The 14,744-nt window shown below is 40.3% G+C and overlaps 1 protein-coding gene across 4 annotated transcripts in view; it reads right to left on the bottom strand.

Annotated features, from left to right (window-relative positions):
• plxna1b (plexin A1b) overlaps positions 1-14,744 on the bottom strand; it is a 213,921-nt gene that overhangs the window by 61,039 nt on the left and 138,138 nt on the right. For all 4 annotated transcript variants that reach the window (XM_008409387.3, XM_008409389.3, XM_008409388.3 and 1 more), the window contains exon 10: positions 8,946-9,146. In XM_008409387.3, the coding sequence (XP_008407609.1) occupies positions 8,946-9,146 (201 nt within the window). The remainder of the gene's footprint in view (positions 1-8,945; positions 9,147-14,744) is intronic.

The following is a 14,744-nucleotide window of genomic DNA, read 5'->3' as shown; positions in this document are numbered from 1 at the left end:
AAAAGATTTTTCCCTAAAACAATTTAAATCTACTCTTATCTTGACAAATACGCAAAGGATTCCACACTATTGTCGTTTATTTACCAAAGCTGAATCTAATATGTGCAAAAAAATCAAGTGCACTCCTTCAGCAGCCTGGTGCTACTAAATAAAAACATCACACACCAGCACACATCTGGTGAAGATGTGTGCTGATACAATTCCAAGGCGGAAATATATCAGCAATCATCTTAAAGCAGCAACTGCTGCTTCTCATCAATCTGGGGAACATTAGGGAACATTAAAGTGACATTTACAAATAATTTGAGGTCATCGTCTTTTAGGACAGTTGTCAATCCAGCAATGGACAACCCAATAAATTCATCCTGAAGTTGTCCAGTGACATTCTCAGTGATCAAGCATTTTAATATGAAAGGCAGGAAAAGGATGAGCAGAGCAAGACAATGAAGGACTGTGAGACATCAAACTCAGTGGAATCAGTGGAAGATAAGGGCCCAGTGTAAATAAATGCTTAAATAAAAAGCACCAACTCCAGCATTAAATGACTCAAATGCTTTCTAATGACATAATAAAAAAAATACGTTTTTGAATAAAGTACCAAATATTTTTTTAATACTTAAAAAAAACCCAAAAAAAAACGCAACCGTAAAAACGCTGCACTCCCCTGAAATCAAAATCTGATTAGTGTCATCTGAGCGATCACATGGCAGTCTTTAATTTGCAGCAGCTCACAGTAGATTCCAGCCACTGCCCCCACATGTGGCACACACACACACACACACACGCGCACACACACACTTAAACACACAGGCAGTCTGCAGGCCAATTAAAACAGAGTCAGTGTGTGGTATGGCTGAAAGAGGTGGCAGGTCCACTGTTTATATCTCATTAAGCTGTGTAAGGCCATGCCAGGCCAGACTGTACCATGCCCCACCGCACCTACCCTATACAGAGCAGCACCAAGGCCCTCATTAGCCTCTTTCCTGATGCTTTTAACGGCGCGAATGTCTGAAAATATGCGCACGCTTTGATGTATTGAAAATAAAAAGGTTTACGGCCTCCGGTTATTGCAGTCGGTTAGTTAAATTAACAAATCTTATAAAGTCATAGGAGTGAAGCGTGCGTCAGCAACCTGACTCATTTCTTTCACATACACACACTGTCAGGATGTGTGACAGACCATCACTGGACTGTGTGACTCTCGCTCCATGCCGACATGTTTGGCCCCTTTTCCAGGCCTCTGTTTGCTCTCTGCATCCATTCGTTTATCTGTTAGTCTGTTGTTGTTTTTTTTGGTCTGCCATTTTTTTCCTTCTCATTTCCCATTTGAAGTAAGCGGGTTATTTGTTCTCTCCTCCATAGCTGTACTTATCTTTCACCTTTTCTTCCAATCTATTTTTCAGATTCTTTCTCAAATCGCTGCATCAGAACTTTCTTGCCTTTGTATTTTTCCGCCTTTCCCATCTTTCCTTCACACACCACAATTCTCTCCAAATCTGTTGCTTTTGTAGCTGGCCGTCTTGCTGTACGAGTGTGTGCGTGTGCGCAAGAGCACTCTCAAACACACACACAATGGTGTTGATCTCCGCAGCCAGACTGCAATTCATCATCATTTTATCTCCCTTAATTGGATGCCATCAGGACCTCTAAAACGTCACATCTCTTCTTCAACAAACAGCTGCTCTCTACGCACGCTGAGAAAACGCACACAGACACACATCTTATATCCAAACTAGATTTTCTCCTCCTGACCCCAAGTCTGCTTTCTCCTCACTGGTGAAGAGCCAAGAGAAAAAAGGAGGGTGATGGAGTGGCCGACTGGTTTATCAGACGTTGAGGTAATGGTGTACGGCTCGAGCTGATATCATCTGTCCTCTCATTCCTGCCCTCCAGGGAGAAACAAGGAAAGAAGGTTAAAGAGGGAGGAAAAGGGAGGAGAGTGGAGAAGTGCAACTGAAGTAAAAGCTAACGACACTTAGGGCCATAATGCCAAGAAAAGTAGAGTCTTCAACAGTTTGAGCCATTTCATTCAGCCTTAGTGTTAAAGAGATCTCCAGAGGATCTTCCCCAGACTCTTTGGCCCAGCAGTTTGGGCTGTGAGAGCGTTCTGAAAGTGCTGAACTTTTTCTATGCCATGTTTTCTACAAGAAATTTCCAGGTGTTTTATTGGGATTTCTCTCAACAGAACACGCAGTAGTGCATCAATCTGAAATGTGAAAGGAAAATTAAACACTCTAGTCTTTCTTTTGCAAATTAAGATGTGAGCATTTCAGTTCTGCCCCCTTTACACCATGATACACCCAAAAAAACAAACAGAAGCATGGTAGTGGCAGCGTCATCCTACGGGAAGGCTTCAGAAATAATTAAATGCCACTAAAAGCAATTCTACAAAAAAACAAAAAACAAACAAACTCAGACTTAGTGTAAGTTTGTGAAAGACAGCTAGACTAAACATGGTCACACAATAATGGTTTAGATCAGAGAATATTCACATGTTAAAACGTTTATTATAAAGTTCACAACCAACTCTAAAGGATTCTCTCTTACAAAACCTGAAATTAGATAATTATACTTATCCAATTAGCCTGACAGTAAAATACTTTGAACAATGGGCACAAATTTGAGTTTCTAAATGTGTAAAACTGATAGCAAAAATGTTAACTAATGTTCTCTAGCAAACCGCTGAGGTACAAACGTTGAATTTAAAACTTGGGCGACTCCAAGAGGCAAGATTTGCACAGAATTTTATTGAGGTCTATTAGAGGAGAATTCTCAACTTTTTATTTGTAAAAATATTTTGAAAACTACATTTCCCTTTCCTTCCATCTCTCTGTTGTTCACCTCATAAAACCCTGCAACATACCCTGAAATTTGTGGCTGTCTGAAAATAAAATTAGAAAAAATGTAAGCGCCGTAAATACTTTTACAAGGCACTGTGTGTGTGTGTGTGTGTGCGTGTGTGTGCAAGTGCTTGTTTGCGCTTGTGACCCCTTTGGCAGTGCAACCGCAGCCTTCACAGCCCCCAGCTCAGCATCCTATTGGCCCTTTCACCCGAAACGCTGCCTCTGATTGGTCGACACACACCGGGAAGCTGTCTTTTCCAGGTCAGAGAAGTGGACAGCTCTGATGCAGACACCAGCTTGTTGTTTTGGTGGCTGCTGACCAGAGTTTATTTCCACCATAAGGTCTGGCTGATGGTTGTGAGTTTGTCAGTATCAATGTGGGCTTTTTCTGGCAAAAAGAAATAAGAAGAAAGCAGAGAGGACACGCTTTTCTCGTCTCCTCCAAAATTATCAGAGCGGTTCTACAATTTATTTGCTAGTGGACGTTGGACAGCGAGTCATTTTATTAACTTTACCAGAGTATACATTTTTTTTTACTTTTTTTTTTTTGCGAAATTCCCAACTTCAAAAGCCATATATGCAAACTGCTATGAATTATTACTTGTGCAATACAAACCCAATGAAAGCTCAACACAGCAAAATTTAGAGCTTTGAGCAGTTTTTATAAACCTCACCCCAAACATAGGAATCTTCAAAGTCTCAACACCTTAAAACATGGCCTACTTGTTTTATGTCTGCTTGCGAAAGCAAACCCTTTACAGTCCTGCATTCTTTCTCCTCAGGTCTATAATCCACTTGGTCTTTTTTTTTTTTTTTTTCCCCGTTGGGATCAGCTGGTGTGTGCAGAAACTTAATACAAAAACACTGAATTCTCCCAAGAGCACATATGGATAGCCAATACCCAACATGGCTAATATAGAGCTGGAGTTGCACTATCGTATATCCTGTGTACCACATATACAGTGGGTTATTGACAGCCTCCTCCCAGGGGATCCTCCATAAGAGTATTATGTGATCATAGTCACCGTAGAAACAGCAAAGTATGGGAAACTAGAGTTTAAACCTGATCTGACTGTGGATGTTCTGAATATCCTGTGGTGAAGATGTCTCCTCTTGGATGGTGTGATATTGTATGAAAGAGAGGAGAAAGAGTTCTGGCCTCAGGAGAGACTTTGGAGAAGATTTTCTTCTCTCACATGCTCTCATCTCGATCCCCCCGCCCCTTTCCTTATGTTCTTTTCGACATCTCTCTCCGTCTTCCACTTTCCTCCATTCATGTAACCTGAAATTGTCTATTAAGCTCCAATTTCCTTAGTCCATCTAACACCCTCTCATCTTCATTTTTTGTAGTCGCCATCTCTCTCAGGCATTACATCTCTTTTTGTTCTTGCTCAATCAGTCTCTCTTTCCTCTGGTTCTCTGCTTTTTTTTCCCTTTTGCAACATTTGTCCTCCTCGTCTTCTTTTGTCTACTCCCGATCCCCAATTCTTTCAACATTTATCTCTCAACACCAGGAGTTTAAGGGAATAGAAAAATGAAAGCATACGTCTTGTCAAAGTGAAACGTGTCCTGCACAGTGCAATTCAGTTGTTGTGAGCGTGTGATTTTGACTGGTGAAGGAAATTACAGCTATCATTTTTTCATACTTTTATTTTGAAATAATAAGGAAGTAGGTTTTAGCTGCCATGTTGTGCTGAGAATGTATGCTAAAGTGGCTTTAGAGGGGCAAAAAGCATCACCGGATGTTTGGCATTGGGTGTAAAACAAGGATTTTGTCCTAGATTGGAAAAAGTGCTGACGAAACAGCACCTACCTCAGTGTGGAGGTCTGTGTGGCAGAGGGAAATTGAACTGTCAAAGTTGAAATATGTTGAACTCTGACTTCTGTGCGCTGTGATACGTACTCTTGTAGTCAACATACACTGAATGTAATTGATCCTTATCACACATACTGGAGCCGGTCAGTGTGAAAACAGAGTTTAGAGAAGATCAGCTGTACTGCACCAAGTTCAAATGAGGAAAAGACGTCATTGCTGTAGCTGAAGCATTGCAGCTGTACCATTATCTCATTCTTCCTTTGAAACTTGTCCCTTTTGTGTGTATTGCATTTAGGATGAACAGAAAACAATGATATAAGTATAGTTTTCAGTTCAGTCCCACAGGAGTTCCCGCCGACTCCCGCGGGAAGCTCAGCGCATGTGTCTTTGGACTGAAAACCACAGACTAAAGTGTTATTGTTGGGCTAGCCAACACTACTCTGTTACTAAAACGTGAAAGGAAACTCTATCACTATTAGAGCATCTAGTTATCTAGTTGAATCTTTTGCACTTTATCACCACTTTTATTTTTCTACAAAGTGACAGACAAGATACCAAAAGACCAGCTAACTGTTAACTGATAACAATAGCGGTAACAGTTAGCTAACAGTTAGCAGTAATAGTTAGCTAACCATTAGCTTTTAACACCAGAGGTGTTGAAAAAAAAAAAAAACACCATTAAAGACCTCAAGACAACGTAATTCAGCTTTCACATTTATGACAAGAAACAAAACACTGGTCTAACTCTTGTGAGAGTAGATTTAGCATCATCCCGTTCAATACATTGGAGATGCACTTGGTTTGAGCTCTGAACACAATTTTCTCATCCAAGTCAAAAATCTCAAAAAATCTCACAGAACTCTACCTCAAGCTCCTTGGTAATCCAATAAGCCGCATTCAAAATGGATGCTGTACATGGTAAATTATAAGCTGCTTATTTGTTCTTCTTAAGTTAACATAGCAGGACACGCTGTACTATATGACTTCTATTATTGAGCTCGTTCCTTTACTGTTTGAAATCATACAATGAAGAGAAATACATTATTATGGGCTAGTAACCGTTCGCTGAGCATAACCAATTAGCAAATCCCACTAGTTTCCTGAACACCAACTAGAGTGTTCTCCACTCTGGAAGGATGTTTGTCTCAGATCAAATCAAAAGCAGCACAAAGTTGGCATATCCTTTAGCGCGTCTAGTCAAGCTGAATTAAAGGGTTATTTCACGGTTTCTTAATGAGTCTAAACATCATTTGATTCTCTACCTCAGAACTTAAACCCAGATCTGAGCTGGATAATTTCACACTGAACAGAGATTCTATAAAGCACAATTTGTGATTTATGAAAATCTATTTGTGAAATAAATAAATAAATATATATATATATATATATCCGCAAGATATTACATCAATCATATTTTTATGAGCCCAATATTCTGCATCGTCCCGCCAGCTATATGCATCACTGTATCCATAACTCAATAACTCTTGTTTCTGTGCTTGTGCTCTTTTCCTCAGCTGTGTTAGTTTGACCCACGGGTTTTAGAGAAACATTTGAGTCACTCAAACACAAAGACAAACCACTGGTTTAGCATCCCATTGATTAGCCATAAATCAGTGTTGGTGCAGTGGTCTGAGGGAAGTGCAAATCCAAAGATGCATACAGGGCCCATCATGGCAGGCTCACAGTAAGCCATGTTTGAGAGATGCACATGTCAACATGCCTACAGACAGTGATTAACCCTTCTCACCATAGGTGTGTGTGCATGTGTGTATACAAACAGATGCAGCAATGTGTACACAGCATAGGAGATGAAGTCTATTTCCACCGCAGTCATGCATGATTCATAGACTCCGCGCTGAACGCTGTCACAGCATGAGCAAACAGAGAGGAGCCTGTGTGAAAACTAGAGATATGAAGGTCTATAAATGGATAAACTAATATTTAAGACCCTATTCTTGTGAAATATTGCTCCTCTGCTAAAATAAGATCCTCACCCTAATAATTCATGACACATAATTAAACTCATAAGCTCAAGTCTGCATGAATTATGCCTTAATAGCAAGTTCATGCAGCTGGCACCTTTTTCATCTCCTGAATCTAAATACGGGTGCATGAGGACTCTATGCATGTGCTACATCGATATGTGGTGCTGCAGTCAAGTTGCCGCAGCAAAATGCTAAAGAAGGACCAAGTGTCGACAGCCTGAGGCTAATTACTGCTAGTGTGTCTGCTTGGTGGACATCAAATAGAGATATTTAACTTTTGGCCAGAGCTGGACTTTGTTGCTTATTAACACCAGGCTTCCAGCTACAATAAAGAGTCGATAAACAGACATCTCTGTGGAGAGACAACCCTGTAGCAGGATAATTATCCCTGCCTTCCCTGTCAAGTGTGTGCCAACACCTGTAGACTATCCGTCGATATGGACAGAATACTGTCACAGTGGGTAGTCGTCAAGATCCGCGGCTAAGTACGGACCGCTGCTCAAATATGTAAATGACGAAACCTCAGAGTATTATCAAGTGGAAGAGCTTCGCAACCAAAAAAATAATAAAATGACATCTAAGTGGTGCTAATTTATCAGAACCACTATTCTCTGTTGCAGTGACACCTCACGATCCTGCATGAAAAACTAAATTAAAAGCACTACCTATTATCTCTTTTCCAAAAATAGAAAACACTGTGGTGCAGAAGCGCAGAGTGCAGGTGAACATGTGAGGAAGATTGAGCGCTGAAACCAGGGAGCAGCAGGAAGGCAGAGAGAAAAAGATGAGCTCTGCAGGCGGATGGAAGAAAATAGAGGGAGAGGTATAGAGTGGAGGTGTAAACATGATCAATCCGCTCCAAACTAGGTTCAGAGAGAGACTTCCTCTGCACATTTTCAGCCTCAATGAAGCGCGACGCTAGCTACCCTCTTATCTGTCATGCTATTTTGAAGCCACACATGCGCGTGCAAAAACAGCCACGTTCCAACATCAAACAGCCCTGGACCTACCTGCAAATCCTCTGCACACATACAAACAAAACGGGTTCTTACTAGACAGCGTGCAGGAAAAAAAAAAAAAAAAGCCCTATGTGGGAGCACAAAATCCAGTTAATATGCACCACTTCCTGTTAAAGTCATGAGCACATACAGAGCCTTGCAGTGGTGTTTATACTCCTGGAACTTTTGTCACATTTTGTCATGTCAGCAGCATTTCAAACATCAATGTGCTTTTACTGGGATTGTGTGATAGACTGACACAAAGTACACAGAGCAGGATATAAAGGGGAAAGATTTTTTATAATTTATTTGCAAGTGAAATCTCTCAAATTTAAAGTGGATTAAAGGATCAGGGTGATGGGAAGGACTTTGCTTTCTGCCACACATGGCGTTTTGTATGTCGTCCATAAATTGGATGACTTGTGAAAGCAACTGGTTGAACTGGAGTTTATTGAGAAATACCAAAGAGGGCCAACAACAAATGCATGAAACACTTTTTAAATTTTTATTTGCTAAGGAAATTCACTTGATTATGAACTACTTAATATTGGTCTGTCACATCAACTAACTATGTTTTTTTTTTTGTTGCAATGTAACCTTACGAACACTTTTGCCAGCGTCGTAAAACCAAACTATGAACATCCATTCATCAGCCTTGCTCGCGCTTGATCAATATTTTAAATCACGTTCGAGGAAATATAAAGTAATCACTTATGATTTGGACTAATAAAAAGACTGGGAAAATCCTCATTATGTATACATGCATCTTAATCATAAGTTTAATACTTGACAACAATATTTATTTGCCAACTAGCGGTTCAATGCAACGTATAAGCATGGGGTCATATATCTAGACTGTCAGGAAGCCAGTATGCAATGAGTGCATAGTGATTCATCATGATGGTGAGCACATTTATGTCCAGAATGGTCATTAGCTGTTGGAGGCAATTATTTAACCTTGACCAAGTCGATGCCTTCTCTGGGACCATGATTTAGTTACCCAGCTGTATTGATTATAACAAAGTAATGAGAATGCTTTCTATTTGAACCTAACACACCACATCATTTGCACTGCAGTTCATTAAATAGTGCAGTTTTTTTTTCTTTTTTTTACTGTAGCTTTGTATATAAAAATGTGATCTGGCATTTTTACACTTTAGATTTTTCTTTGAAATGTTGAATAAAGAACATGTCACCTCCCGTGTTCGCCAACATTAACTATGCAAAAAAAAAAAAAGAAAAAACACATCTCCTTAATTCACAATTTACCCAGAATTCCCATAATCTTTCCGTTGTTGCTCACCTCTGTTTTCTGGCACTGGATGGAGGTGCTGTTGAAGCGCAGCGCAGGAACATTTTTGGTCACGCCCTGGATGTCGAAGACACACTCGTAGTTCCTCTGTCCGGACTGTGGTTGGGGTAGGTTCCTGGCTGCCAAGGTGATCGGCTTGGTGACTCCCGCTGGCATGTAAATCTGGGTTGATGGCAGAATCTGGGGGCAATCCTGGAAAGCATATGAATAAAGAGATACTTGAATTTTATCTCTAAAAGAAACATAGAAAGGTAAGAAAATAGAAGAAAAAAAATTAAGAAAATATGCAATAAAATCAAATTTGTTGCCAAAAAACCTTCTAATATCTGTGACGCAGTAGCCACATATAATGCCTTGCAAAAATATTGACACCCTGTTAAATTCTTCCAAATCCTGTCACGTTCTGACTATAAATCTCAATGGATTTCATTGAGATTTTAAGAAGCAGACCAAAACAAAGCAGCACACCACTGTGAGGTAAAATGAATATTTTATATGGTTTTCTAACAGTAGTTATGTACTGTTGGTGAAGAACATAAAATCCCAAAGAATTATATGAAGTCTAATGGGGGGAAAAAACGTGATGGTTCGAGGGATTTGAACACTTTGCAATGCAATGTAAGGCCAAACTCCCTCTGGTTGAAACTCATGCTGTATGTCTTTATAGAAGATATATGGGGTATTTTTTTACCCATTAAGAATTCGTGCTATGAAGTACCATCATGTGTGAAATAAAATAACAAGCTCTATAATTGTTGCACATTTCCGAGCGTATGCGTGCAAGCTTTGGATTCTGGGAAGATCCAAAACACTTGTTTAGATCATCTGGAAGCCACCCATCAACTGCGGGACAAAATCCAGCAGGGTGTGTGTGTTTGAGCATATACCCTTGTACAGATGTGTTAGAGACAAACATTTCCCTCCATGTGCAATTGGATTAATTAAGCGCGTTTGGGACAAGAAGAAGACGGGGCAAAGCGCTCGGAGCATAAACTTTCCGAGAAGTGAATTTGTGCATGTGCTGGAAGAGATTAAGTCATTACAGTGGCCATGTTGCAATTTGGCAGCGGGACGCACATCTCATCAACACGGAATGGGAGGAAGAGAAAGACCACAAGGGTGTGGGTGGTACAATTTCTACAAAATGAGTTAAAGATCCCGGCCTGTACGTTGTCATACATATCATACAAATTACAACATGGAGACAAATGAGTTGCATGATGGGAGATATGCAGAGTCAGGGAATTCACATTGAGCCGTTTATATAAGAAGACTGGCCCTGAAACCATCCATTCGGTTTCAGATCATTCCCCCTAAAGTACTGCAGTATCTACTTTAAAAACAAGTTCCAGCTGCACTAGGTAACACACTCTTATTAGAACTTCAAAAAAAAAAAAAAAAAAAAAGATCTTTGACCAGATCCTCGTTTAATATTCACTGCAGATACATCAGCTCACACTCGCTCACCTCTCTCTTTAAGCACATATCTGACTCCTGGTCTGTAAAATTTTCCTTTACCCTTTTTCCAGCTGTAGCAGCTGTACATTAGAAGCTACAGTGCGTCCCCGGGGCCCGAACACAATGCCGGAGTTTGTTCATTAGCCTGCTTAGCCCTGGCTTTGTGTTTCGGATCACACACAAACATGCGCCCTCCCTCCCCAACACATAATGAGGGAGGGGAATACTACAGGAGGAAGACGAAGCGGAGTACAGAGGACCAGACGTATAATCAACTAGGAGGGAGGCGGGGCAAGCAGAGGAAGGGAGCAGCAGGAAAATGGATGGTTAAGAAGGAAGGAGGAAGGTAAGGAGCGGAGGAGGGAGGAGAGGGTGAGAAAATGAAAGGAAAGAAATGTGAGATGGTAGTTTAATTGGAGGGAGAAAAGAATTAAACAGAGATGTTAATATCAGCAAGTGAATAACTTAAAACAGGACCATAATCAAATGGGATGATGAGCAGGGAAAAAAAACTGAGTAAGTACAATAAAATGATACTTTAAAATAAAAAAAGGCAAAGTGGGACGCCCATATCCCCCTACATCTTTTCAATCTATTTATCCATCCATCCATCTCCAGCCACATCGTGTACAGAGTCCCCGACAATGTCCTACTTAATTAACTGCCTGGAGTCTCAGACAGCTCTAGAAAATTGATGGAAGGGACCAGAGATGGAGGGAGAGGCAGGAGACTGCGACAGAAGAGGAAACAGAGATTGATTTGCACTTGTGGCTTTTGAAGTCGAGTCACAGAGAGGTACTGTAAGCTCGAGTCAAAAGCGGCGGACTTGCATCACCCTGGGTGGAGGTGGTGAGGGGGGGGAGGTTTGAACACCCTGCTGCTATGTCAAGAAAGCCTCTGAATTGCAAGCTAGCACCGCCTGTAGCATAAGCTGCTGCTAACTGATGTTTTATTCATCCGTCTATCGGCTTTGTGTCAGCTCCGCGGTCTGCTTGTCGCTTCTTGGCCAGTTATATTTCCGCATAGTATCTTTTCGATTGAATCGCTTCTCACTTCTAATGCATACGCAAAACTAAAATGTCAAATAAAAATGACAAAACGAAACTCTTTATATTATATAATACATATACTGAAGAAAATTTAAACAAAAAAAATGCTCAAATAAGTTACTTTATATTTATAGTCTCCTTTTAGACCTACGAAATTAACAGAATACAACATTATGACCTCTGATGAAACCACCATCAAAGGTATTTATTGGAGTGATATTTTCTTTACAGTAGACTGAGGAGATTTTTTGACATTGCTTTTCCCAAAGCAGATATGAAGCTTTCTCGTGGCAGGCACAAACTGCTAAACTGTTTATGAAACCTCATGGGGTGGACCAACACAGTTTCACACCAAAAACGTCAGGAACAAATCAACCAAATGTTGACATGTTATCTGGATGGTCATTGCGTCACCATCTGACAATCAGTCTGGTAGAGAGGGGGTTCGATTTTGAGGTGGTTTTTATGGTTTAGGCTTCGTCCCTTAGTGCTAGCCAAATGAACTCTCTTTGCATCCAACATCAGCGCCTGACCTCGCAAATGCCATCCTGACAATATTACTAAATAAACACTAATAAACCTTGTGCAGAGAGAGTTAAAATCATAGCTATATAAAGTGGGTCAACTCAGTGCAAAGCTTATGTAATAGCAACAATGAAATCAGAGTTAATGTGCATGTAAAGTCAGGCTTCTCGATATTTACAGCATTACATTCATTTATATAGAACATTTAACGAGCATAGAGGGCATGTTACTTCATCATTGTCCCCGTTTCTGCAATGCTGCATTTGAAACAAAGAGGATTTAAAGGGGAACATGAGGCAAAAGAAAGGAAAAAAGGAGGATACTGAGGGAGAGAGGTGAACAGAACACCATTGTGCAGGGAGAAACAATTTCATCAGTCTTTGTGACAGGTGCCAAAACAGTTCAAAGCCTTCTTTAGGGCTACAGAGTACAGAATACACTGAAACAATATTTTACCGAAGGGAATACTTTGAAGCTAGAGGAGAGTTTTTCCTTTTTTTTTTTTATTTCCTTCCTTTTCCCGACTTCTCAGTTTTCAATTCATCTGTGAAGACGGATGCTTTGGTTTGCTTTGCCAGATGTGACAGCATCTGGCGGATTTAGGAATGACCAACAGGAAGGAAGAGATAGGGATGTGCATGTGTATTTTATTTATTTTTTGAGTGTGTGACTCCAACCTTGTGGGCTTACTGCCAGACACAGTGTATGCAATAAATGCCTCAGGAGCACTTAGAGGTATTATATCAAGTCAAATGTCTCGATAAGAAGATCAATAAAAGCAAATTGCAATTTAAGCTTTTCTTGACAAACAGATTCTCCAGACCATGAACTGTTTACACAGACCAGCAGCTCGCTTCATAAGGGTCACTTCATCTTGCTGCACTGTAACAGGTAACATGCGCTTTTAGTGAAGCTGTGTGTGCGCGCGTGTGTGTGTGTGTGTGTGTGGGGGGGGGGGGGTAGCTGTGATGTGCAGGAGATGCGTGAAAGAATGCATGACGCAGATGGTTTTGTCTTCAAGTGAATGCGGCACAAAAACATCTGCTCAGTTTCGGATTCTGATCGCTGTCTTTGCATTCAAACATCTTCATAAACTTTACTGTCAGCACATGCAAAAGCCAAAATAGAAAACCACTGATTTGCACAAGCAACTAACAATTCAAAGGTAGCTTTAAAATGCATTTACTAATCACAAAAGCACCAAACAGTATGTATGTGTACCTGGGTGTGTGCAGAAGTGTGTTTGTGATGGCTGACATCCAAGTAGCCAGAGGGGTCTCTTTAGCTCTGCATATTTGCTCTACCTCCAAGGCTGCTTGAGGCTAGTGCTGCAATTTCCATGTTCTAATGGCATGTATAAATATGTAGATTATGAAGGAAAAATGTAAACATTCCTTCAGATCCCCCTGGTTTCTTATTTTCTGCTAAAAAAAAAGAAAGCTAGGTTGTTGAAGGAAGCTGCAGCTTAAATAAATTTATTATGAGTCCATATTGGGCCCAAACTCAATGTTCCCTCCTGAAGGTGATGGGTCAGGACTGATAATGGGATGGGAGAGGAGGCAGCAAAATCCCAGAGACAAACGGCTGAAATTAGCATTATCTGTAGGCAAACTTGGAGCTATCATTAGGAGCAACTATGACATCAGATGCACATCATGAAATACACCTCTATTATTTTCTATCATACAACCAACTATGGCAGACAGCCAATTCAGAGGGCAGTCAGTGATCCTTCTCAAGCCAAATCTTTTCAGAAGCATTAATAATAATAACAATATTAATGCATATAATTCATTAGTGCTCAAGATTGCCATGTCTGTCAAAGCAATGCAAGACTGCAGCAATATTTCCTGCCTCAGTTTGCCTCAAGAAGTTCAATGTGTGTCAAAGAGGGTAATTAATGAGCGTTTATTGACAAGGTGGCCCACGGTGATCCAGATGTTTATTTCCTTTTAGAGACAAGACAAGAAGTCAAGTCATCTAGAGTCACTGCTTCTTCATATCAATATCTTAAAAGGATCCCAGGAAGAGCCTCTGATTCAGACACATTTTCCTTCTAACCTGGGAAGGCTTTGGGATTCCACAGAATGAGCAGGAGTGTTGTGCTATAAAGAAAAATGTTGTAATTCCTTTCTTAATTTGCTACAATGGCAACTGGATCTCGGAAAGGTGAGACATTTTGCATCCTAAGAAGTATTTTTCTAATCACTGGGTTCCCATCTTTTTTTCAATTGGAAATTCCATACTTCTCCAGACTGAAGTGTACAGAACATTAGGACATACACAAGAATGATCACCTATCTGCTTTTACTTTTTCTTTTGCTTATACTCTAAATGTCCCAAAGATTGGACTTGATTTGTTCCAAACTCTGAAGAAACTCTGTTAATGAAACTTACTGCTTTCAAAGGTTGCTGTGCCTAAAAAAAAAATAAAAATAGGTCATATCTGAGGGGGAAGTAAGCATTTAAGGAATTCAGAAATGGTTTTTATCAACTCATTTTGGGAATTTTGAATACTGAGCCTAAAGTTAAAATGTGGAAAACATTGAATGTTTTTATTTTCAATCAGAGCGAGGGAAAGAGTAAAATAAAATTCCTGAGTTTTCAGGACTGCTTAGAAACCGTGTGTGTATAAATGCCCGGATACCAAATTAGATTAGATGCCACCATGAATCTCCTAACAGGAGATCAGCTGTCACTCCACATTAAGGCAGGTTTAATGCATTTCCCTTTCGTCAATGTGTTCAGATGCGTACTA

Source organism: Poecilia reticulata, chromosome 5, assembly GCF_904066995.2.
Source record: "Poecilia reticulata chromosome 5, P_reticulata-male-v2, whole genome shotgun sequence".
NCBI classification, from domain to species: Eukaryota; Metazoa; Chordata; class Actinopteri; order Cyprinodontiformes; family Poeciliidae; genus Poecilia; species Poecilia reticulata.
Note: the sequence above shows the minus strand (reverse complement) of the source record. Positions and strands in the feature narration are given on the sequence as shown.